This window comes from Eutrigla gurnardus, assembly GCF_963514095.1.
Source record: "Eutrigla gurnardus genome assembly, chromosome: 23".
In the NCBI taxonomy this organism is placed as follows: Eukaryota; Metazoa; Chordata; class Actinopteri; order Perciformes; family Triglidae; genus Eutrigla; species Eutrigla gurnardus.
Genome location: NC_139934.1, coordinates 11,843,266 through 11,869,661, shown reverse-complemented (window position 1 = coordinate 11,869,661; position 26,396 = coordinate 11,843,266). Strand labels below are relative to the sequence as shown.

General features: G+C 42.4%; 1 protein-coding gene across 7 annotated transcripts in view; it reads left to right on the top strand.

Annotated features, from left to right (window-relative positions):
• The window catches only part of ablim2 (actin binding LIM protein family, member 2), a 58,539-nt gene that overhangs the window by 17,920 nt on the left and 14,223 nt on the right, over window positions 1-26,396 (top strand). For 4 of the 7 annotated variants that reach the window (XM_084002305.1, XM_084002300.1, XM_084002303.1 and 1 more), the window contains exons 2-13: window positions 2,621-2,779; window positions 13,869-14,052; window positions 17,256-17,368; window positions 17,531-17,657; window positions 18,946-19,039; window positions 22,539-22,626; window positions 22,985-23,043; window positions 23,406-23,447; window positions 24,095-24,172; window positions 24,335-24,478; window positions 25,218-25,250; window positions 26,118-26,235. In XM_084002305.1, coding sequence (XP_083858431.1) covers window positions 2,621-2,779; window positions 13,869-14,052; window positions 17,256-17,368; window positions 17,531-17,657; window positions 18,946-19,039; window positions 22,539-22,626; window positions 22,985-23,043; window positions 23,406-23,447; window positions 24,095-24,172; window positions 24,335-24,478; window positions 25,218-25,250; window positions 26,118-26,235 — 1,239 coding nt within the window. The remainder of the gene's footprint in view (window positions 1-2,620; window positions 2,780-13,868; window positions 14,053-17,255; window positions 17,369-17,530; window positions 17,658-18,945; window positions 19,040-22,538; window positions 22,627-22,984; window positions 23,044-23,405; window positions 23,448-24,094; window positions 24,173-24,334; window positions 24,479-25,217; window positions 25,251-26,117; window positions 26,236-26,396) is intronic. The other 3 variants (XM_084002301.1, XM_084002302.1, XM_084002304.1) reach the window with 3 other exon arrangements.

Sequence of the window (26,396 nt, the reverse complement as noted above, 5' to 3'; positions counted from 1 at the left end):
CCTCCTAAATTCTTGTCTTTATTGGTGAGCATGCCCACGTGAGCGCTCAACAAAGCCCCTCATCCTACCTACTATAGAATATCTCTCTCTCTTTGCAACAATGTCCAAAATCCCAATTCTTGTCTTGATTCAATTTGGAAGTCAGCACATTTTCAGAGATCAGATTGCAATCTAGTATGGACAGAATGAAAGCAGCTCTGTGGAATTAAGCATCATCCAAAGAAAACCTCATGCATATATTTGGATTATATTTGCACTGTTTTCACTTTCTATTGGAATAAAAATCTGATTTGGGAATTAGACTTTTGAAATCTTGGGTGTGAGGCCTAGCCAAAGAAAATGGCAGAGAGCTAGCATCGTAAAGGGAATCCAAGGAGGTTTGGGAGGCTATGTTTGTCTTGGACACACGGACATACACACCATAAACCTTTAAAAATGGCTCGTTCTGTACGGTTGGTGAGAGGTCCTTGTAAAACCTGCTGAAGAATGTGTTGCTCCTGTAGGTCTGGACTTACTCTCCTGTCAAGTAACCCCCAGCCGAGCAGCAACAAAGTGCTCCTTTGTAAGCGTCGAGTCATTTGCACGTTCACTTTTCTATGATTTTAAAGTGTATTTATTTCATTCAAGTTCTGTACCTTACAACATCTAGAATCACCAACTAAATGAGGGTCGTGTCACGTCATTGGCTCCTTTTCCATAACCAGTGTAGCGTTACAAGCACAGCGCAGGCCTTTTCTTTCTCTTCTGTGGACTTGAAATGAAAGCATCAGAACATTACGAAATCTGGTGAATGAGGGTTATTGGTTAGCTAGCTTGTTAATTTCATGCTTCAGTTGCAGACCATAAAAAGCACTTTGGGGGTTTCCCCTCCTCATCTTCATCCAACAGCAAATATTTGATCACCTGGTTGATGATGCACTCTGCTCCACAGACTCATCAGCTGTTTTGCCTGATGTTTTTAAAATCTCCCTTTAACTTTTATTGGGAGAAAACTGTCAGGGGGGGTTAAATGTGCCCTTTAGTTTTCTGCATTATAGAGTGGAGAACAATATTAAAACATTGTAGCTTTTAAGTTCATAGAAGTCCAAATATTATGCCAATAAACAACCAATACATGGAACAAACGTGAAAGAAGGCCGTCCGTCTGAAAAACAAGTTCTTGGTGATTTTCCAGCGGTCAGCTCTGTTGGCTCACAGCTATTATCCCTCGGCTTCCTCCTCTCCCGCTCTCTCTCTAAATCAATTCTGTTGATGAACTCCCCTTTCCAGGCCCAATTACCAGTAACCATGGAGGCCCGATGAAACCGGTCTGACGAGGCAAATGTTTCCCGGGAACACAAAGGGCCTTTCATTGGGCCGATGCCCGATCAGTTTGTGGGCATATTCTGCCAGCGTCATCACAAGAGGGGGGAGTACTGACGATGATGGAGATGTCAGCAGGGGCGTTGTACCGGGGTAAAGGGGAACTGACTACCCAGACCCCAGTGGGACTGGACTTTGTATTAAAAACAAGTAGTGGAGGCTCTCTGTGCACACACATGAATCAAATAGCTTTAGCTTTCATATTCTTGTCTCATGTGACTTCCTAAGTGAAGGTTTGGGGTATTTTTGGAATAGTGAAATATGACAGTAAAACAGTAAGATTTGTGTGATTATTCGAGGCAAACAGATGGTGCTTGAAGCTTGAAGATAGAAACAGGGACAAACATACTATAAATATCAGGGTTCACAGTTCATGCGGGTATTTTTGGTGTAAAGCTACGTACAATAATCTTCTTTTCACAGTGGAATAGAGTCTGCTGGTTTTATTGCTGATCATGCCAATTGTAGGCCTGAACATTTCCCACTATTATAGAATATGATATCATCATTATCACATCAGAATGCAAACCATGTATTGAGACCAAAGTATGTGATGTTCATTATGTTTCAATATATCATTTGCAGTATTACTTTCAACATATGTACAGTATTATTTTCAATATATCATGTACAGTATTACTTTCAACATATGTACAGTATTACTTTCAACATATGTACAGTATTACTTTCAACATATGTACAGTATTATTTTCAACATATGTACAGTATTACTTTCAATATATCATGTACAGTATTATTTTCAACATATGTACAGTATTACTTTCAATATATCATGTACAGTATTACTTTCAATATATCATGTACAGTATTATTTTCAACATATGTACAGTATTACTTTCAATATATCATGTACAGTATTATTTTCAACATATGTACAGTTTATTTTCAATATCTCATGTGCGATATAATCGTTTTTCATAACCAATATAATTTTCTATTTGAATTGACTAATGTTACTACATGTCTTGTATCTTATTTAACTAAAATAGTATTCCTCGTATTGCTATTCTTGCCTTGCCTTGTGGATAGCCTTTGGGAGGGGGGGATGAAGATGGAGGGGAAACTGAGGAGATGAGACAAGTACTTCAGCTTATATCAAAATTCCACTCCACTGTCTGATATATACCCGGCAGATTTATCATCAACTGTCAGTTTAGCTGCTCTCATCATTGCGGTCCGTATTTACTGCTATAAGATCTAAACTGGTCCTCTCCCTGTCTCTGTGTGTCTCCTGCAGTGTTACAGCAGCAGGCTGTCCACAGCCCTCTGGAGCAGCAGAAGCAGAAACAAAAGCAAGGAGGACCGATCCCCTGTCAGAACTGCGGGAAGCCCTGCAAAGGGGAGGCGCTCCGGGTCCAGAACAAACACTTCCACATCAAGTGCTTCGCCTGTAAAGGTACGTAACGGAGCTGCTATCACATCTTCTCTGCACAGTCACCCACGATCCTCACAGCTGCAGGAAAGACCTGGACTTTGGGTGCAAAGCAGCAACATAGACTCCAAGGGAAATCTGTAGTTTTAAAGGATGCATAGAACAGGCTAAAGTCATCTTTTTGTAGATTAGACCAAATATGTCGTCAGTTGTTCTGATTGAGTCTTCTGGGGCACTAAAATATCAGGCTTTGAGGTCAGTGTCACTTTGCATTGCCTGTTGGATAGACATGAATGTGGCCTATCTTTTTGAGTGAGGATACTCAGCAAATTAAGAGCTGCTGTAGAAAAGGAAGAAAGGGGGCTATTATTTTAGATGAAATGAGAAAAGGCATTATTATTCTATTATTTAAGATGAAATTAATGACATTAATGAGAACATTTAACTGCAGGCGATGCAGGACGAAACAGCAGCTTGAGGAATGGTTTAAAAAATTGAAAAATTTCAACTTAATGCCAAGATGTTTTGCAAAGAATCTGAGTGAATAAGGAAATGTGCTGCGGTGGGACGTCTTCGGTGGGCGTAGATGATGTCTGCAGAGAAGAAGATCATTATTCCAAACACTGAGATTCCTCCAGTTACTCCAAGCATACAGTCATACAAATATATCAAGCTTGCTGTTGCTGTATTTTGACAGTCTTAGTTTACCTTTGAGGGGACAGAGAGCTGGAGAGCCCAGAGCAGAGAAGTCTATCTGTTAGTGGTCTCCATTATTGTAAAGTCAATCATAATAATATTGTTATCGATGGTTGGGCAATATGAGGACATTTGCCAAGAAAGCCAATAAGATGGGTGAGTCAGGTCTAATCAGTTAGAGATATGTGTGTGTTTATATCTATGTGTGTGAGAGAGGGGGCTGGTGTGTGTGTGTGTGTGTGTGTGTGTGTGTGTGTGTGTGGGGGGGTGTGTGTGTGAGACCTCTCCCTGTCCACACTCTCAGCATGAACCTCGTGTCAGACGGCTGTTGTTGTCAACACATACGCCGGTTGCCAGGCGACCGTTGATGTCGCTACAGCTTTTCTGAGTTTATCTCCCTCAGCAGACTCCCTGTCTGTACACTCTGCAGAACGCCGCCTCCATTTTTAACTCTGGGCGTGTGTGAAGTCCCATAATGCATTTGGTGGTGTTGGCATATATCAATTGCAACAAACTATCAGTTTATTTGATTGTGATCTTAAAAGCATTATTCCATTTTATTACAGCTTGGACTTGGATTTATTTTCATAATTCTCCCATTATTCATCACAGGATTATATGATCAATAGTGAAGATCTGGGAACAGGGCAAACATTAACCATCAGACAATCAGACCAGACCAAGTTATTATAGTCGTAACTCTTTGGTCAATCAGTAACTTTCTTTGGAGAGAAGAGTAAAGCCAACTACTAGAAAAACAGCTTATAAATATAATAAGTGCTCATATGTTGTCCACCACCCCCAGTAATGGAACGTGGATTACGTCTGCTCTTGATGTTTCACAAATTAAACGGGTCCATGGAAGTTCATGTCGGGAGGAGGTCTGGGTGGTGGGCGGGTCATAAATGTCAGGGCTTCCACCAGGAGACTGATGTTAGTGTGTCGTGGAAGCCAAATAGCTTTTGTTCCATTAAGGTTTGTTTCAATTTCATAGTAGTTTTAGGCAAAACTGTGATTTTTTTTTTTATAAATCCAACCAAGTATTTTTGATGTCTGAACCTAACTATGTAGTTGTTGTTTTTTTTTTTTTTTTTTTTTTTTGTAAACCAAGTGTTGCACATATAACATATGTTTAATACGTGAAAACTGTGTTTTATAGAAACGGGTCGGTTTTGTCCACAATAGCATATTGGACTAACCTCTAGCTGAAGTGCAGTGTTCCTGCAGCGTTTTAAGCAGCGTATAGAATATAAATGACTTTTGGGTGACATGATAAAAGCCTCTCGCCTCCATGCCTACCCAGAGTGCAGCATTATCCTACAAACATTAAACTTTTAGTACAATCGCATGCTAAATGTTTTATGTAAATGTAGAAGCACTTCCCCAGGAGTAGCAAAAAAACACATAATTATCTTATTTTACTTAAAGAGACAGTGTGTAGGAATTACTCCCATCTAGTGGTTAAATTGTATTTTGCATTCAAACGAATTGTGCTATCTAGCTTTGTTGCATTACGGTAGCTGTTTGCTCAAGTCAGCATATATACTAACATACAATACAGTAAATACAAAATAACTACAAAACAGGATTCTCCTGTTAAAGACAAGATTATTAACCAACCAACTATTAACTGTTGTTCTTACAGTGTTTTAATCAACATAGGGAGCATGTCCTCTTCATGGAGTCTGCCACGTTGCACCGCCGTGTTGCTACAGTAACCCAGAAAGGACAAACCAAACACTGTCTAGAGAGAGCGTTCTCGTTGTTACGTTACCTGAAGGCCACCATAGTTCGATGGTGAACCATTTTCAACCATTAATACTTGGTTGGAAATGTCATTATTAACACCATATTGATGTGCTTCATCACAGTACTGTCATATAATTTAGTTACAGCTGTAAAAATACACGTTTAAGTGTACAGTACCTCTTTAAAGAGGCCTGATTAGTAGAAAATTACTTGCTTGTGGTTTAATATCGTGCGGCTATTAGCACTCACATGCCTTAGTAATTGAGTGGAGTTGGTTCCTTCAGGCTCAGCTTTTATCTCTGACTGAAAAAGGAACAAACTACACGCCATAGATCACTCACACAAATTGATCACGTGTTAATAATCGAGAGTAATTATTTCGCAGTTACTGGAGGTCATGATCAAAAGAACAGATTGCATGTTTTCGACACTGGGAAATGATGTTTCTTTCCAGAGAGCTTAATTAGGAAGGATCATTTAGTGTCAGGCATTCAGGAGTATCAATATCATGTAGATGAACAGTCAAATGAGCTGAAAAGGCCAAATCCAAAGCATGACCACATTGAGTGAATATCCAACTAATTTGGGTTGTTAATTGTGCTGATTATTCATAGGTTGGGTGGGGAGTCGGGGGAAGCAGTTTGCTATTAAAGCATCCAGATGTGGACTGACAGGGATCTGAAAGTGACAGGGTGGGAGTCAAACACATGATAGCGGGATGAGTGGGGCTCAGATCGCTCTCTCTGCGGCTCAAACCTAAATATCAAAGACATGGAAAGACATCCGACTCGTGTTGGCAGCCAAGTTAAACACATTATGGTGCTCTCTTACAAGTTATTTGTCCTCTTAGCACATTTGCGACGGGTGTCAGATGACAATATAAGCAGGTGAAATATCTTAATACCCATAAATACACACAGACTCATATCAAGGTCTTCCTCACCTCTGCCCCACTGCACTCTATTAAGATATCACCATTTGTCCTGGAAGAGAATCAAGCCAGTGACCCCTGGCTATATTGCTGTATTACTGCCAATTACAACCGGTTGGGTGTTAGCCAGCAGGCTAACGGTGCCAGGTCTTAAGTGAGGAACCGTCAACGCTCGGCTAGCCGTGTGTAATTAACACCAAGCAGAGCGGAGAACTGGATTAAGGTGGGCTAATGTTAGCCTCTTTAGCATCTCCTCCGCTGCTAAAAGTGAATACGTCCGCACCGTTTGTAGCAACATGTTCAGTAAATGGAAATAAAACAGGAGTGGAAGCGGCTTTCCTGTTTGGATTAACATAGCGGGATGGGACGTGTACCATTACTACTGCGACAGAAGTAGCGGGCCACTTCTATATAAAGTAAACTAAATGAGTCAAATTGAACTGAAAGCCTGCCAACATGGGATACTTGCGCCAGCCGACATTGAAGCTTTGGAGGCATTAGATGACCACTAATTGCTGTTTTCATGGTCGCTGCTGTCAACAGTCAGCTGTGTGTTTGTGGAAGAGATAGATGTAGGTGCCCACTGTGCCCGTCTCTGTACATGCTGTTATGTCTAGCTTTAAACGGGCACCATCCAGCAGAGAGCTGCAGACAAAAGGACCCAGGCAACACAGCTCAGACTAATCTGTTTTTGCTCTGGCCCTCATCACATCATCCAAATAGCATTGGAATACTCCAACGTGCAAATATGTGGTCACACCCTGGTGTCAGCAAGCCTGCAGGGAAACTGGGATGTAGAGTAAAAGAGTTAAACACACTCTCCTTCTTTGTCATTTACACACCACAGTCTCAACACTCCTCCACAAACACAGGGGCAGTGCCTTTTATTGCACAATATTTACCCATAAAGCTGAAAACAGTTTTATTCATGAAGTCTGCTAAGCTTGGCTGCTTCTCAATGCACATATTGGGGAAAACAATAAATACAATATTTCTGCTCATAGATATACTCACAGAAATAGAGTAGAGTGGATATTGAACTGTTTTTCTATGGTTATTTGACTAGTGCAAAATAAAATAGTGATTTTTGTTCGTTGTTATGGTGACAAACACACAACAGTGGGGCTGGAAGGTTATACCACAGCTCCCTACCCCTTTTTTATTTCTATGGACACAGTTCATCTCTCCGTGTGTTACTTAGGATTTCAGGATGCCGATTTTTGTTTCTGATTTCTGATATCACAAAAAAGAAATACATGTAGCGTTTAATCAGGGATCTTCACTGGTATTTGAGAAGCCACATGTTCTTGTTTCAACAAATGGAGCTGGCTTAAGTCTCATGACTTTATCTTGGCCTCTGTCAGACATCACTTTTAATTGCTTTCAGTAATCAGTGAAATGGCAAGGACTCTGGGAAAGAGAACTGTGGGAGCAACTAAAGCTGTATGAGGCCAAAACCAGGTACATCTTTGATCCAGAGGGGGAACAAAGAGTCACGTCTAGGTGCTTACCCTAGTTTTGCGAAACCTTCACCAGATGGCTACGGTTAGGCTTTGACCTTGATTGGTTATGGTTAGGAGAGGTCGTTGGGCAGCAAGTCTTCATATTAAATTAAAAAAAGACCATTCTCGAACCGAGTTGTGTTTGCTAGTTGCTGTCACATGACTGAAGTTCCAGATGTAGTTTCCGCGATGACACCTTACCATCTCTATTTGCTAAATGAAGACCATGATAATAATCTCTGAAAACTAAGAGGATCTTCAAACTTCTCTATAGCATATTATACGCTCCAAGCTTGTTTTACCTGGCGCTCTGCCCAGGGGCGTTTTTTAAGTGGCTGTTCCTAATGCCGACAAAGCAATGCTTACTTACCCCCGAGTAACATTCAGTTTACCTGAAAAACTGTAAGAAATGAACTACCGAAGGAGCATGTTATATAACTGATTGTATTATAACTGACTGTGTGTTGTGTGAAACTACATGTTTGTCTATTTTATACCGTCAGTCAGTCTTCCTTTGAGGTTTTGTATTGTTTTTGTACAACTACCCAGCCTGAATGTGTTTCTTCCTGGAAGTCAGCTTGGTAAATAGACCCTCCTGACCACATGTTGAAGTCCTGATGCTCGGCCCAGTGGTGTTATAATAGCAGATGGTTGTGATGTTCTCAGTAGGGTGTTGGCTATTGGATTGTCTCCTTCTTGGAAGCAGACTGACCAGAACAGAGCCAGGGCTGAGTGTGTGTGTGTGTGTGTATGTGAGGTCAGCACTCCCAGCCCAATGACGTACACACACACTTAAAAGGGCTTAAATCTTTACATGCATGCCATATTGTGCGTATGATACATGCAGATGACTGTATTGTATTTGATAAGGTGTTAGAAATGTCACCTTGTGAATCTTTTGTCTCTGTCTTTGGTGTAAAGTTTCCCATGCTGTGGTGTTTTGCTCTGCCCTTCCCAGAGATCACCTGTCAGTGAAAAATGTAGTACAGGCTGTCTCCAAATATTTCAGCTGCATCACAGGGTCTTTCTCAGAGGATGGAGTTTGTTTGGTTGTCATAGAAACCAAGACCAACTTCTAAAACCATGATCTAACTCTACTGAGCTCATTTTTGGGTTTACCTTTTGAAAATGAACACAGAAATCCTCACAAGTCTCACATGACAGAACATCCTCATCTCTTTATGAGTAGACCCAGTGGTTTAGACAACAGACAGACCTGCCCCACCCATCGCCTCATTAGAGACGCCTGCTTGCAATTTAAGCCGGTGCAGCAGGAGTGTTTCTTTCAAGTACCGTCCCATAGCTGGTCAGATCAATGCGAGCAGAAGGACGACCTTGTGCAGTCAAGGTCATGGAATAGACTAGTGATTGACAACACAACACCCACCCATCACACACACACACACACACACACACACACACACACACACACACACACACACACACACACACATGAATGGTGAGTCATTGTAAAACATGAGGTATGGTCAAGGTTGCACATTCATAGAGGGAAGCACATGTATATTTAACCTGTTCACGCTCACACACAGGCACAGTGGAAGTCATAGTGAAACATGAGGCGGAGTCAAAGTCACACAAGGATGTAGCACATCTATGTTTTATATGAGACCGTATCAGGTGTGTTAATAATGTCTCTGGAGGTTTAGTGTGGTGGAAAGACACATTTGTACAGTGGAGGGCTGGACTGATTAGCCACACACAAACACAATGCATTTTACATGCATTGAGCATATCAGTGTGTTCAAAAGGGCTGGGTGTTACATTTTGGTTCAACATTTAAAGAGTAACTAACCTAATCCTTATTTTTCCAGCTTAAAACCAACGTATCTGGATATTTAGTAGAGTTGTTGAATGATCCCATATCTTAAATTATTTGAATAACCAACCATTAGCGCTTGTGATTGGCATAATCTAATTTAAATCATCAAAAACAAAGAAGTTCACAGCCGTGTAATACGCCAGACACATATTTGGGTTGCTACTACAAGCATTTAGACATGATACCCAGCTCTAGTTTCAACTACATTACCTCCATCACATCCAAACCACTGAATCCATTTCCTTTTCCTCCCTAGACCTTGTTTTTACACGAGATGCACCATATTTTATTTACAGATCACACAGGGCAAATGTGTTACACATCCATCCATTCAAGCATATAACTCCCTCACTAATTCCACACGCCGAATAGAAAAGTACGACCAGCCTGTGGCTCGGGGATCCTCCCGATGCGGAGGAATCAGATTCAACAGCACATCGAGTTCCTCCGAGAGCCTCCTAGTTATGTAAGTGGCTTCATAGTGCATGAGATAAGCCTTCAGAGATGGAAGTTATCCCTTTCCTGTGAAGTAATCTGCCTTTCAGCCATGGAAAGTGTTGTAATCAAGTTCCTGCTGCTGCGTAACCTTTATGCCTTCTTCACATGGGTCACCTGAGAAGCACTCGCATTCCCGTTTGCACTCTTGTAATTATGAACAATTAGCTTTTTTCATCTCATTGGTTCTGAAGTTACTCGTGGGTTGTTAGGAATCACAATAAAGTACACCGTCGTCAAACGCACACACTCCCCACCGCCACACACCCGAGGTCAACAGGTCAAAGCCTCTTGGGAAGATTTATCACGCTGCAGGCGCGCAGCCGACGCACTCTGGACAAAACAACTATTATCGGCTGTTTCATGATCTCATCTGAGATCAGCACACACACACACCCCATGTTGCCGTGGAGACGGGATAGTTTCAAAATAATGAAATCGCTGCTCGAACACAACGTTCGGATGCATTTTTGAGTTCAGGGCTGATTGTGACGCTTTTGTATTGCACGGCTGATCCAGAGTCTCAGCTGAATAACTTGATTACTTACCTTTCTTCCTTTTACAACAAGTCCAAATAATGTTAATGGTAATGGTTGTGACCTTATTTTGGAAAAAATATCAACGATGCGAGACAAATCAGTTTTTGATCCTGTTTGAATTTTGCCACAACTTTCACAGACGATGTTTGTGAATTTAGGAGATCATTTGCAAGTCAAGTAAGTCTCCAGTTTCCCAGAAAAAAAGGCCCCATGTGGGACACGAGAAGGGCCGTGACTTGGCACTTGGAATTGATCAATTTCTTCAGTTGCCGTCTGTTGAAAATTCTTTTCAGTCGGAGCAAACTTGAAAGTGAACCTCAGTCCCCATTCGATTAAACCTGATTTACTGACTTCCTCATCCGGCTCTGCTTCACTTTGTTCAGCCTCTCCCTGCTTTTTAACACGTCCCACATGTGTGAGGGATTAGAGAGAGGCGGATGGGAGAGATGAGAGAAAGGAGAAAGGGATGAGAGGAAGACAGCTTTGACGGTTTCCATTAGCGAAGAAGGACAGAACAGAAAGAGCACCTTCTCTCTTCCTCTCGCTTGTGTAATGCACTTTCTGTATTAGATTCCAGGAACTCTGGTTCATGCGCCACGCTGCTGTTCTGCAGTCGAAGACAATAATATAAAGTGGTTGGGTTTGCTGTCACTTTGAAAAGGATGTGATGCCTTCTGGTTGTGTGACTGTGGCTGTGAATGATGAATGAACTGGAGCTCACAGGGGCTCAGCTGCTGAGCTGCTTAAGCAACTAAGTTATAAGACAGTCAGAGCCAACTGGCATCGCAGGTATAAATACATAGGGGTTGAAAGACGAGCTGCACTCCACTTCCAGCCTCCATTTCTCTTTTATGCAGCAGAGCTGCTTTTAATTCTTTAGGGGCAAGACCAAGTCAAATCTCAAATATCAAGTCATTTGAAGCAAGTCTAAAGTCTGTCAAAGAAGACGTTCGAGACAATCCATACCAAGTATCAAGTCTTTCAGACAAGTTCAAGTCAAGCCCCAAGTCATTCAAGACAAGTCTCAAGTGAATTTCAAAGTCTTTTTCTAAATAAGTTTCAAGTTACTTGAGACAAGTTTGTCATTGTCGTGGGATTTCTATGAAGTCTCAAGTAAGTCAAGTGTCACAGAAGTCAAGTCCAAGTTAAATCTCAAGTATCAGAGCATTTACATGAAGTGTCAAGTTGTTTTAAGCAAGTCGAGGTCAAAAGTCTGGCAAAGTAAGTCTCATTCAAGACAATTCAAATCTATTCTTAAGTCTTTCAGGGCAAGTCTGAGACAATCATCTCAAGTTAAGTCTAAGTAAGTCTCAACCATTTCAAGTCAAGTCTTGGTCTGTCAGAGAAAGTCCAAGACAAGAGTCAAGTAATTCAAGATAAGTCTCAAGTGAAATTTCAAGTCTTTCAAGAAAATCAACTACGTCTAAGTCTGTTGAGGCAATTCTCAAGTCAAAGTTTAAATTTATTCATAACAAGTTTCAGGTGACTTGAGACAAGTCGTCATGAGAAATGTTCTATAAAGAAATATTTCCTTGTTGAAAAGGTGCTATGGATTGTTATAATACTCGTCCTGAATTAAACCCTTCAGTTTTCATTTTATTATATCAGAAAATGGAGGACGAGCCGTGAGAATCCCCCTTTTCCACTGATGTCTCTCATCCCTCCAGCTTTCCACTCTGTTGGTGTTTACTCCATCAGCCCAGAGCATTATCTCATTCTAGACAGGTTGCCAGACATCTGAACCGGATGTAGGGGAGCCGGTAGCAGCCGCTGGAAAGTATGCCGTCCACTTCCTGGGAAAACATTCCTGCTCGTATTGTTGTGGTCGCCGGCTCGATAACAAAGTGAAATCATGCAAATCCCAAACAAAAGGTTGTCCAACATGTGGGTTAAAGTGTTTAACGTAGGTATAAAAGGGCGGGGCGTCTGGAGTGTTATGTAACTAGCAGGAAAAACGTTGCAGTTTAATGTGTGAGAATTCAGACTGAAAAAATAACATCAGAAATGCTACATCTGTGGTGTGTCACTTTTGGGTTCATCTAATCCTGTAGGCACATGGTGGATATTACACTAGAAAGAGAAATGAAAATGAAAATGAAAAGCCCGAATCAAGTTGTATTTGCTGTTGCAAATTACATAATACATGATACTCATCCCTTTAAATGATATTAAGGCTTAAAGTTTGGCATAAATAAAGGAGTGGATGCTTTCAGTAACAGGTGCGTGCCCCATCTCAGGTTGCTACGTCCATATTTAATTTAATCTTTGGCTGGAACTTAGTGTTTATTTGTTAAAGCTGTCTGTCAGCATCGTGAGCAGTTACCATCTAGACCTTAATGAGAGCTGGGAAACCGGCGCCTCACATTCCTGCAAAGATGCATATGTGTGTCTTGAAGAGCCTTTGTTATGTGTGTGTGATCTCACCCACAGGCCACAAATGTGTCATAGGTTTGAGACTGTGTGTGTGTGTGTGTGTGTGTGTGTGTGTGTGTGTGTGTGTGTGTGTGTGTGTGTGTGTGTGTGTGTGTGTGTGTGTGTGTGTGTGTGTGTGTGAGAAAGTTCACAGTGCAGTTACAGAGTAGTTAATGCAAACATTTATCATTTATCTTTGCTGTTGTTTTACCAGAAAGAAAGAATGGAGGGAAAAGAAAGGAGTGGTGATGTTTTTGTTAAAGGGGTGGAAAAACAGAGTGAGATTTCCCCCCCGAGGGCGTGGCTGGTCTGTGATGTCATGCAGTTGCCATTGTTACCGTGTGTAATCATTGTGTGTTCACAGGAGAAGTTGATTGTTTCCTGTATTTTTTAAGACCCGGACAAAATGCACAGTGCAGTAGAGTTTAACACACACACACACACACACACACACACACACACACACACACACACACACACACACACGTATATATAATAACACCAATTATGAAAGTGGCTCTGAAAGCAGGTTGAGGACAATCAAATGTGTAAAACTATTTACTAAAATCTTCAAAAGAATGTCTATAAAAATCCTCCAAGTTTCCTTGAACAAGATGCTGAATCCCAAATTGCTCTCAAAGGCGTTCCCATTAGTGTGAGAGTGTGTTTGTTTAAATACTGATGACTCTTATAGCAGCCTCTTCCATCAGTGTATGTGTGTGAAAGATCACAATAGTTATTAGAATTCAGCATGCAGCAACCACAACTATTTGGACCAACTTCCATATAAAAGATGGATGTCCGCCCTGGTTTGTCTCATATTTTGCATGGCTTGAAGACATTCATGTTGCATCAATTTTGTCTCACTCTTCTTCTTTCCCTTCTTGTATCCATCCTTTTCCCATTCCTTTCCTCCCTCCCTCCCTCCCTCATCCCTCCCCCATCCCAGTATGTGGTTCTGAACTGGCCCAGGGAGGATTCTTCGTACGGCAGGGTGAATACATCTGTACTCTGGACTACCAGCGTCTGTACGGAACTCGCTGTTTCAGCTGCCAGGACTTCATAGAGGGGGAGGTGGTGTCCGCCCTGGGGAAGACCTACCACCCCCGCTGCTTCGTCTGCGCCTCTTGCAAGTAAGAAACGGGGATGTGGGACGTCAGTGAACAGTGACACAGTGTGACCGCAACTTTCAAGGACGACGAAGTTGTTAACGTGCTCCAAGAAATGAACATTTCAACACCTTCAATACCTTGATAAACGAACAAAGTCCATCACGCTAATATCATGCGATGAGAACTCCAGAACAGCTACTAAAGTGACCATGAGGTGGCGATGGTGTGTCAACTACTGTTGAACTTTGAACCTCACTTTATCACTTGTTTATGACTTGAATACTGAACGTCAGGACATGACTTGGGACTTGTTCTTTTGCAAACAACTGGGTCAAAAGCACATCTCTGCTCTTGTAGACGTATGTTCCTTCTAAACAACAACGGTGCTGAGAGTTTAGCACAGATGCTGCCATAGCATCAATTATGTCAGAGCTTTGAGAGTATTCTCCATTGAAAGCATTGACAGCTTTTCTTCTTTTCTCCTCCCAACTGACTTCAGCGTTGATTGACAGATTCATCATTTGCCCTTTTCCAAACAGTTTCCAATGATGGCTTCTTAGATCTTTGACGTTGTCAGTGCTGTTGCTTAATTGACAGGGAAGATTATCCCTGACATCCGGTTTGTGGTCCCTAGAAAATGATGTTCCGACACAAGGAAACTGCATTGTGAATTACGTTTTGAGGAAAATGTATCTTGTCCTGGATTACATTTTCTCTTGACCAATCACAAACGAGTTTCAAACGAGTCCACAGAAGTCCATGTAGGGACTGTGTGTGTTTCTGTGTCCTAGAAAGGTAACAGGAGCTTCTATCAGGCAGGATTTCTAAGTGTGTAGTTAGTCGGTGCTGCCACTTAGCCCATTCCCACAGCTAGTGTTAAGTGTCTTTTGAGCCGGGGGTGGGGTTTCTCTCTCTCTGTATCAAACCCACGGTGATCCCCGTACTGAACCTGAGATCAGAATGTTCCAGTGTGGCGTTTGAGGTTTGTAACGTGATCGTCAAACTGTGCTCCTCTTCTCCCCCAAATATTGCTTTTGTGGTGGCGAAACACACGGCCGATTGTGCCCGAATATAAAAATAGGGCGGCGATAAAGTGAGCAAATGCTGCCCTCGGCTGTGTCTCATGGTCACGTTGTTGATCGTGGATAATTCATCAAGAGTGATCGCGCTCTGCTTTTCACGCTCACTGTCTGGAATTCGTCCGCATGCAGGTTGATAGTTCACATTTCCCTGCCGATGTCCCTCCACAAACACTTTGCCTGTATTTCATCTGAATAAGAGGCCGATCGCACCGAGACGCGTCTTTAGAAGACAATCACACGCAAACCAAAACCTTTTTTACCTCCACCATCTTCACAGAAAGTTAGGTTAAGGCAACAAAACCACTTCATTATGTTTAGGAAATTATTACATTACATTATTACACTATTGACAATAACAACGACTGACGTGACAAAGTACAACTTGTGGCCTTCAGGAGCGTCATAAATCACATTACCAACAACATTTAAATGTACATTTAAAAGGAAAGGTATGGAGAAGTATCAAATATAAAAGACAACCAATCATATGATACATCCACCCACATATCAGCCAATGGAGCACACATAGGTGGGCAACATGATCATATAGTATATAGTCATGTATACATGGCTTCAGGCCAATTACATTCCCAAACTGTAACCAGGGAGGGTGGGGGAGCCCATTAAAGGAAGGTGTATTTATATTTGCAGCACTTACGCAGACAAGATCTTCAGCCAAAATGTGCCTCTATCGTGTGTTTCATTTTGACAAAGAGCATGTCTATAATAGTGAGCTAATAGTGAGAGGATACGGTTCCTTGCAAATGCAGATTCCCAGGAACTAAAAACGATTCATTTGCTCCACCTCAGCTCCACTGATGTAGACAAGGAGCGAGTTATCTCAGCAATGTTGGCTGCATTTCATGAATAGAGAAGAAAATGTATTTGTACAGCTTATCAAAAGTGAGTTAAACCAAAACACAGTAAATGTATTTCCATAGAAGTATTATATTTGAGGACAGGCCAAGTTATATGCTGTCAGCGAGACTTTAAAGGCCAAACATAACAACCTTGACAAATGGTACTTTTTACTCTCCATGAATAAGGTATAATCTCAGCCCAGTCAGACTGGATGTATTCCTCTCAGAAGCTGGCTGTGACAGTGTGACAGCAGCTCCGCTATCACATTTCCAAGCTCTATGAAGCAGCATGTGGCAGCCGGTCAGAGTCCTGCTCTGCCAAGGCTTCGTCACTCCTTCTCTACTTAGTGACAGCAGCTGTGTTGGAGCAGCGATCACAAACAGCCAGGAGACATTAACATTGTTTCATTGTGTCTGTAATGTTCCTCACGATAGTAGGATGGCATTTGTCTCTAAGGGATTTGGCTGGCCAATGAAAATACAATGACGTAATGATCATTTCCGAGCAATAAAGTTAAATCCAGTGTCAATATGCCTGAATGTGCACTTCTTCAATTGATGCTGGAGGATACTATGTAAACTAACATAGAACATGTCACATGGATGTGTTTCATTCCTAAATAACTAACTTTCCATTGGATCCTTTCAAGTGAATAATTCCTGGCTCACATCCAGCCAAAAGAGCATCAGTGGGGTCCAACACTGATGATAAGGCCTGGCATGTAGTTGACCCCAAAGATGTAGCATGGGGTTTGAGGTTAGGGCTAGTTAAGTTCATCCACACCAAACTATTTCTCTATGGAGCAGGATTTGTAGTTTTGTCATGTTGAATTAGGAAAGGGACACAAGACACAAAGTTGGAAGCCAACTATTTACTAGGCAGAATAAAATGTGTGCAGGCTGAAGTGCTTTAATCTTGGTCTCTAAATGTGACCAAGTTCAGTTCTGGGGACACATATTGGCTTGTTTTGGATGTTTTATTATGCTGATGACATTATTATTTACTAATCTAAATCATCTCAGAAAGGACTTTTATGCCATTTGCACCAGATCTTGCACCTGGAATGACTTGTCTCTGTGCTGAGATTGCTTCAGTGTACAAATTTCTTAATCTAAAATCTTGTCTTACTTTTTTTCTGTTCTGGACCAGATCAGAACGCCACATATAAAGTTAAAATAAAATACTACGAAATACAGATAAAGAATATATTAAAATGATGACATTAAAATGCATTGAAAATATAAGCCCCCTTCTGATGTTCTATCTGTTTTCTGTTTGCAGGCAGCCATTCCCAGCCGGCGACCGAGTGACATTTAACGGGAAGGAGTGTATCTGCCAAAAGTGTACCGAGCCTCTCCCTGCTAGCAGCCCTGCACCCATACAGGCTGTCCACAGTCAGTACTTTGTTCACAGCTCTGTCTCTGCAAAACAGAAATGATATCACACATGTCTCAATCGGAAGGTTAGGTCCTTCCACTCTCAGGCCCCATCTGCTTGATGAACCCAACATGCTGAAAGGAGTGTGTCATTCCTCGTCTCCTGTCTTCTCTCTGCAGACTGCTGCGGCTGTGGGAAGGAGTTTAAGAATGAACAGTCTCTCGTAGCGCTGGAGAAGCACTGGCACCTGGGCTGCTTCAAGTGTAAAGTCTGCAACAAGGTGCTCAACGCTGAGTACATCAGCAAGTAAGTCAGAGAAAAATAGGAATGAAAGAATTCTCCTAAGAAACCATTTATTTATTATATAGTTATTTTACATTTCTAGAGCCATCCTCAGACTTATAGTAGGCATAATGGGCTGCTTGAGATAGTAAATGATGGCAGTTGTACATGAGTTCGGTGTGAAATGTTTACAAATGATGGATATATAATTGTCATATTACAGCTGGTAGTCTGCAGCAGGAGACTCTGAGGCTGTGAGCTGTCTCCTGACAGATGTGGAGTGTATCTGAGGCTGTGACAGATGTGGAGTGTATCTGAGGCTGTGACAGATGTGGAGTGTATCTGAGGTTGTGTGCTGTCTCCTGACAGATGTGGAGTGTATCTGAGGCTGTGACAGATGTGGAGTGTATCTGAGGCTGTGAGCTGTCTCCTGACAGATGTGGAGTGTATCTGAGGCTGTGACAGATGTGGAGTGTATCTGAGGCTGTGAGCTGTCTCCTGACAGATGTGGAGTGTATCTGAGGCTGTGACAGATGTGGAGTGTATCTGAGGCTGTGACAGATGTGGAGTGTATCTGAGGCTGTGAGCTGTCTCCTGACAGATGTGGAGTGTATCTGAGGCTGTGAGCTGTCTCCTGACAGATGTGGAGTGTATCTGAGGCTGTGACAGATGTGAAGTGTATCTGAGGCTGTGTGCTGTCGGCTAACAGATGTGGAGTGTATCTGAGGCTGTGACAGATGTGAAGTGTATCTGAGGCTGTGACAGATGTGGAGTGTATCTGAGGCTGTGACAGATGTGGAGTGTATCTGAGGCTGTGGCAGATGTGAAGTGTATCTGAGGCTGTGACAGATGTGGAGTGTATCTGAGGCTGTGTGCTGTCTCCTAACAGATGTGGAGTGTATCTGAGGCTGTGACAGATGTGGAGTGTATCTGAGGCTGTGGCAGATGTGAAGTGTATCTGAGGCTGTGACAGATGTGGAGTGTATCTGAGGCTGTGACAGATGTGGAGTGTATCTGAGGCTGTGTGCTGTCTCCTAACAGATGTGGAGTGTATCTGAGGCTGTGAGCTGTCTCCTAACAGATGTGGAGTGTATCTGAGGCTGTGAGCTGTCTCCTGACAGATGTGGAGTGTATCTGAGGCTGTCTGCTGTCTCCTAACAGATGTGGAGTGTATCTGAGGCTGTGACAGATGTGGAGTGTATCTGAGGCTGTGACAGATGTGGAGTGTATCTGAGGCTGTGACGGATGTGGAGTGTATCTGAGGCTGTGTGCTGGATCTGATCTGCTGACATATTCTGTGTTGTTCTATTAGGGATGGGATCCCCTTCTGTGAGATGGACTACCATGCCATGTTTGGCATCCAGTGTGAGAGCTGCAAAAACTACATCACGGGAAAAGTCCTGGAGGTAACATTACAGGGGAAATGTTTGCATGTCGTAAATGGGTCCTCAAACACATCTTAAACATGGATGAATGGGTGAAAGAGAAATGTGGGAAATAGATGAATAAAATAATGAAGGATGCATGGATAGATGAATGAAATAGAATACACAGATAAACCAAGATGACAAATTATTGATAAGAGTGAGTAGTTGGACTGAATATACAGCTACCTAGCTCACAGGTTACTCTAGATAAAGAGAGATATGCAGACATAAAGGGTCACTTTGTCAGAAAACAAATGAACTTGAATACAAGTTACAGTTGTTGAAAGAAACAGCATCGATACTACTGAAATATTCAATGAATAATAGAGAGAGCATATCTTTGAATGCATGATGGATGCAGGGTCAATACATAAAGGGGCCTTACGACAAATTTACTTGTCAGAGTGAACTAAATATTTACGGGAAGCACTACTCCTCTTTATTAATAGACAGTAAAATGTCTGAGATAATAGATTTGCAAAGTGGTTCCAGTGCTCTGGAAGTAAAGTTTGCATCGAGTATTGCTTAAGCAATAAGGTCAATCTACATTTAATATTTAGACTCATCTTGCTTGGCGAGACAGACGTTATTGTTTACCATTCAAGTAATTCCCCTTAGCAACAATTAACTCTTCAAAGCTGCGGATTCATCAGGTTCATGTGGGAAAGGAGCTTCTCTTAGACCGGGCTGTGTGAGGTGAAGGTATAACTCCGTGCAGGGGAATGTGGGTCCAGTGAAACAGTGTGTTGTTGTGCAGTGATGGAGGGATGGGACATGGGATACTCTCCTTGGGCGGAGAGAGGGATGAGAGGAGGAGGAGGAGAAGAAAGCTTTTAGACGGGGGTCTTGGAAGCTCCTGCCGTGACCTCCGCACAACAATGCCTCTCTCTCCCTCTCCCTCTCCTCTCTCATCTCGTGGCCGTCTCTCCCATTCTCTCCTTTCATAAACGCCGATCAGGTTGCCGTGTCTGGAGAGCAACGGAAACATAAGAAACGAGATGAGAGCATTGCTGAGTTTCTCTGTGTGTGTTTGTGTGTGAATGACATCATCCATTTCCATTTCCTCCAGTGTTGTCAGGCCATCAATTAGACAGTGGCAGAGTGTTTCTCCTTCCTTCTGTTCTTCTTTCATTGCCTCATTCCTTCAGACATGGAAGGTTTCAATTAATATTCTATTGTGGAGTTCCTCTGAGAGATTCTGCAACGCTTCATAAACTTCATTGGTATCATTCGTTATATTTAAATCAGAAGCCATTTCCAGCCACTCGACCTGCGTCGGGCTGCACTTTGAAACAGTAACGGGGAGACTGAGCGTTCAAAATGTCATGACATTCAGCCGAGATCAAAGAGCGTGCTTTGTGTGGACGTATGGCGGCAGCTCGTAAAGTAGACCTGGAATGCCATGTATTGTTTTCACATAAAGGGACAGGAATAGAGCATGAAAACAATGTCAATGGGAAGTCAATAGGAAACCTTTGTTGTGGTGGACACAAAACATTAACGTGACTATGCCACAGCCAGAGCCGGTGACGACGTTTCCTGAAGAAATCCAGCCATGTATTGGCTTGTATTCACCAGGATGGAGGTGTGTGATGATCATGTTTGTGATGCTGATTCCAGCTCCATTACGGGGTGGGTGTCTCCGCCTCCTCAACGATCCGCTCCTTGGTTTTACTGACGTTGAGCGGTTGTTCTCTGAGCACCACTCTGTCAGATCGATGAGCGACTGGCCTCGTCCATGCAAAGCATCGCTGATTCTCCGTGTTCGTCCTGTAGCCTGTATGTCCGACTCACCAAAATCCATCCCAGCCTTCTGATTAGATCACTCCTCTCGCCTGACTGTGTCTGCAAAGGTGAGGTGAGGGTATGGACGGATCAATAGAGGCTTGGGGATTTTGAGTTCCCCAAGCAGATGGTATGTTAAAGGGTAAATAAATAAAGAGGGGGAAATGATGCAGCAATCTCCCCATGATCTCTCCCAGCTTCAGCTGGACGGATTGGATTGCAGCACTTTCTTTTCCGGCCTCATACTTTCCATGTTTGAATTTCATCCAGCTCCGGCCTTTTAAGTCAACTTCCTCTCTTCTCGAGTTCTCTGACCATCTTATCTGTTTAGTTCAAGAATGAGCTTTTGGCGAGGTTTTCAAGCAAATGACCTTTTGTACGGCTTCCATTTGTGTTGAATGGAGGCTTATGAATATATTTATTTAACTCACAGCTCCACAACACTTTTCCCCGTTTGTCTTATCAGTCCAGCTGTCTGGGCTGATGTTTGAGGACTCCTGGAGTCTCTCTGCTCATTAGTCAGTTCTGCTGTTGCTTCCTCCCTCCGTCCAGATAAGCATTCAGCAGGGTGTTCTCCAAGAAAGAGGGTGTCGACATCCTGTTTTCTGGTACCGTTCCATATTGAGATGATGCAACAGAGTCGTGCGTAGTCGGGGTTCTGCTGAAGCGGGATCGGATGCCTTTGGGAGGCAAACGTTAGATGAAAAAGTATCCATCTTGAGTAATTTAGTTAATTATTGAGCTCATAAATCATACGTATTTTAAACAGGAAAAGCTGCCAACTGAGTGAGATAATTCAGCTTGCTCCCAAATATGGAGTTTGTTGTCACAACACAACACAGAATGAGGCAATAACAGGTGGAATTGTTCAGATTACCCAGCAGACTGAATGGCTTGTTAAAAGTAAAGAACTTGATCCAGAGGCACCCAAGGAGAGTCAGAACAAATCTGAATAGACTAAAGGAGAAGGAGAGCCGAACTGTTCCCAATGGAAGACCGAACGCCGACACACAGCAGCAGGTTTTGTAGCGTAACGTCGTCCCGTCTGACAGGAAAACAAATTATAAAAGTAGCTTGGAGCGGCACAAAAACAAATGGGAAATTCATGTCCATGTACACGAAGCAATCATTTCAACTCCATAACAATTTAACGGACTGCCGTGAGTCTGTGGTTTCACAAGCACAGGGACAATTCCATTGGTACCTTCATATCACAGACACATCCATCAGCACCATGACAACCCCCTCGCCTCACACTGCCTTGTGGATGCAAGTCTCTTAAAAGAGTCAAGTTGACTGGCCATGTTCATGTTGCACCTCGGCATTGAATGCAGCTGAAGTGGTCCTGACTCAACACAAGTGCTCCCCCTTGTGGCCAAATAATATAATGTAACCCTTTCTTTGTCATCATCACTAGCTGGTGACACTTAGGGAATTAAACTTGACTCAAAATAAAATGATGTACCATGTCAAGTTTGTTTGACTTCATTCATTCAAAATCTGTAGTATTTTATTGTAGAATAAATTGATATATCCTTTATTTATGATCATCTTAGTTAAGATTATTTGATGCGTCTTATCTGTGACCCAAGAAAAACATTTGTTTCTTTACAAAATGTTAAGTGATACCAGTATTTTTTTGCTGCCATAATGCATACATGGTCCTAACCTGTGGTTGTTTACTGCTCACCAGGCCGGAGAGAAGCACTACCACCCCACATGTGCCCGCTGTGCTCGCTGTGAGCAGATGTTTGGAGAGGGAGAAGAAATGTACCTACAAGGTGAGCAACTATAAACACCTTTAAATCTGTTGTTCAAGAGCTTTTAGAAGCCTGGAGCTCCAAACTGTGTCGGGCCGCAAAGGATTCAATACTAAAACACACGACTGTCTCTTGTTGGACAATAAGAAGCTGAAGATGAGCGTGATGTGGTGACAAACGAGTCCTCTTTTTTAATAACTTTCTTTGGTATTGCCAGAATGTATTTTTTTTTTGGTAGCAGAAAAAATAGTGGCACAAAGGCAAATATGAGAAAAAAAAGAACATACACAAGCTGGTCTTCTAAAAATGACTTTGGACACGTGAAATGTTGGAAACCATCACAATATGACCGTTCCTGTCTTTGCCTCCGTGTCTCCAGGATCTTCTATCTGGCATCCTCCGTGCAGACAAGCAGCCAAGCAGGAGGAGAAGAGTAAGGTGGGTGGAAAAGATGCTCGAGGCTAGTTTTCACGAATCCTCAAATGGAACCGAAATAGATCAGCTTCAGACCGCAGAGCCCAACTTCTTCACATGTCGTTCCTAAGATGTAATTCGGGAAGGTTTGGTGACGTCGTTTTTTTACAGTTCAGCTTTAAATAGGGAGATACGGGAGAATTCTATATGATAGAATTAGAGCACTTCTCATGAGTCCCACACGGGCAGCATTTAAATAGTATTGGACCAGTATAACAAGCAGTTAGAAATTAGCGGTGGAAATCTGGTAACTATGACATTGAAGAGGACGAGGGGTTTAATCGTCTCCCGTCCTCCTTCCTCATCATAACCCCTCTCCTTCCCAGAAGCAGGTCAGGATACAGCTTGACGAAGTCCCAGAGCAGCAGGTCGGTAACTCTACCCACAAGCACCTGCTGCATGGGTTGATCAAACTGGTGACGGCGCATTTGCTTCATGTTGGGCAGCGGCCGAGCGACGGCGCTGTGAGATGCTGTTCACCAGTCTGCATGTACGGGGGTGCTTTAACCAGCAAGTAGTGATGCGTGTCAGCTCCTGCATAATATGTATATATGTCAGCCGTATGTGAAGATGGTAACACTCACACAGCTTGGCAGGAACATAACTGACCATCATTGACTCTGTTCTGACGGGGAAAGTTCACTCTGTGTTCAACCTGTGTCCCGTAACAATAACCGGTTGGTGCTGATCGTCCACTAACGGCACCGCTCTGTGATACGTGCTGTTTGTACATGATGGACTTTGTGGAGTTTGAATACGTCACAATAGGCTCCAGGAACTTCTTTTACATTTAATGAAGAAAAAACAGTAAACTAAGTAATGAGCTACTGTTTAATGTGGTTGCTTTGAGGACAAGAACAAGACGGATATACATGAAAAATCAGATGCGAATATCACGAAGCATGACAACAATGAATATATTAAAGATTTCTCTGCCATCGCCTTTTACCTGTGCGCATCCAATATGTTTGAAAATAATTGTGTATTTGTGTGTGTGTGTGTGTGTGTGTTTCAGGTGACCCGGACTTCATCTGAGAGCATCACTTCGGTCCCAGCATCCAGCGCCTCGGGCTCTCCCAGCAGAGTCATCTATGTAAGACTGCACTGCCTCTACTCGCCACCAGGGGGGGGAAGTAGCAGCACATAGTTCAGCTGTTTCATCAGAACAACACAACATGAATAACTTGGATGAAAACATATTAATTGAATTAACATGATGGATAAATGAAGAATGCTGTGTTCTGTCTGTTGCCAGGCCAAACTAGGAGAGGAGATGCTGGACTACAAGGACCTGGCAGCCCTTCCAAAGACCAAGGCCATCTATAACATAGACAGGCCTGACATGCTGTCCTACTCTCCGTACGTCAGCTATCCGTCTGAGGAGAGGCACTACGGAGAGGTAGACCAGTCACTCACTTCTCTCTTTCTAACGTTGCACCCCTCGAATCTAGTGGTGGAAATGATCTACGGCCATTTCAAGTTCTCTACTTGTTGTGAAAGGACACCAGTGGGTACTCATTCTGCTGGATTATCACTGCATATATGGTTGTATTTTGTACATAAATAACTATTAAAAGCATTAAAAGCAAAACATTTATGATCATATTCCCTTATATTTGTGATTTAAACAATTTCACAGTTCAAATATGTCTGGAGAAACTAAGATGCCTCAAAGGTTTATTTGGTATTTTTGTACTAACATTCTCTGTTACATATAAGACAGGGAACTCTGTCACCAATACTGAAAACTAAAACAACACCTGTTCTTGGTTAATATGCTTATATTGGCTGATATTACCCATTTTGATATATCTAATTAAAATATATAGAACATATATTCTAATTAGAATTTACAGCATGTGGTGAAAACAGGAACGATCACAAGATATTTCTCAGTTTTCTATCTGACACCGATGACAACTGGACTTGATCTTGGAAAGCTTCCCTTTTTTTTTACCAGTTTTTTATGTCATTCATTCATTCATCAACATCATGCTTGCCTCCCTCTCACTTGGCAGTGCAGTCATCATGTCACCCATCCATTAACAGTGTCCTCACAGCGGACGACTCACTCACATCAACTCATATCACCTCACAGTTTTCCTAATCATTGGCTTTCTCCCCCTCTTCATTTGCAGTCCCCCCAGCTGCTTTCTCCTACTCCTACTGAGGTAATATGATGCACTGTGTCTCACTGTGGATGCCACACTCCCTTCATCCCCGACTACGTTTACATGCAACAAATATTCTGGGTGTTTCGTGCCGTGGAAACCCCAATTGAGAGAGTGACGGATATTCTGAATGAGCTGTATACATATCCTAAAACCTGAAATATCAGATGTGTCTTAATCAATGAGAATAAGGCCTAATTCAGAATATGTAACATGACCTATGTCACGTTAGTAATATTGTGATATTCGGGAATAATAGTGGAATATGAGTGTGCATGTAAAGGTAGACAGCGTGACACTTCCTGTGTGTGTGTTTGTGAGCGCATTGTGAATTAAGTTTAAAAGGGAAGTGTAATTGTGTTCGTCAGATCCACCCGTCGCTCCTCCACAGTCCAAATATGGTCACTTCTGTTCACTGGTTGCCAAAAATCCAAGATAAAAATGGCTTAAAAAACTGTAATCCACAAACCAATGGGTGACATCACCATGACTATGTCCACTTCTCGTATACAGTCTGTGGTTTCAAACTGTTTGGGAATGTAATTTTAAGATTAAAGATAACTGCTTCTCTTTCTGATTATTAGGTCAGCAGCTCTTATGTAACTTGGTGAGTTAATATTACTAATATAGATCATGGCCCAAATTATTTTTTTTTAAAGCTATAGCTGCAATAAATATTTCATCTCATCAGAGCAAATAATAATTCTATGATACACTTAAACTTGAATTAAAGTTTGGTGCAACATGACGGAGTCGTCTCATGAAGAATATACGGTCATGACACATTCCTGTCTTGATATAGTGATTGTGGCGGGAGGTGATGCTTGTTTCTCAGTAGATATCCTTGTACTTTATGTGTTGGTCCAGGGTGATGGGGAGAAGTCACCCCGTCAGCGGAGGCCCTCCAGCCCCAGCTCCAACAGCTCCCTGGGGGGTTACGGACGTTACACCCCGTGTCGTTCCCCCCAGAATTACAGCCGACCAGGTAAATTCTCCATATATTCCTGTTAAAAACCTCCACGTTTGAATCATTATCCAAGTTTCTTGTAATGTTACACATGACTCTGTCCCCACATGTGTTCTTCTTAGTGATCGATAGGGAAAAAGATGGCTGGGAAAAAAGCTCCCTTACTGTATTTAGGAGAA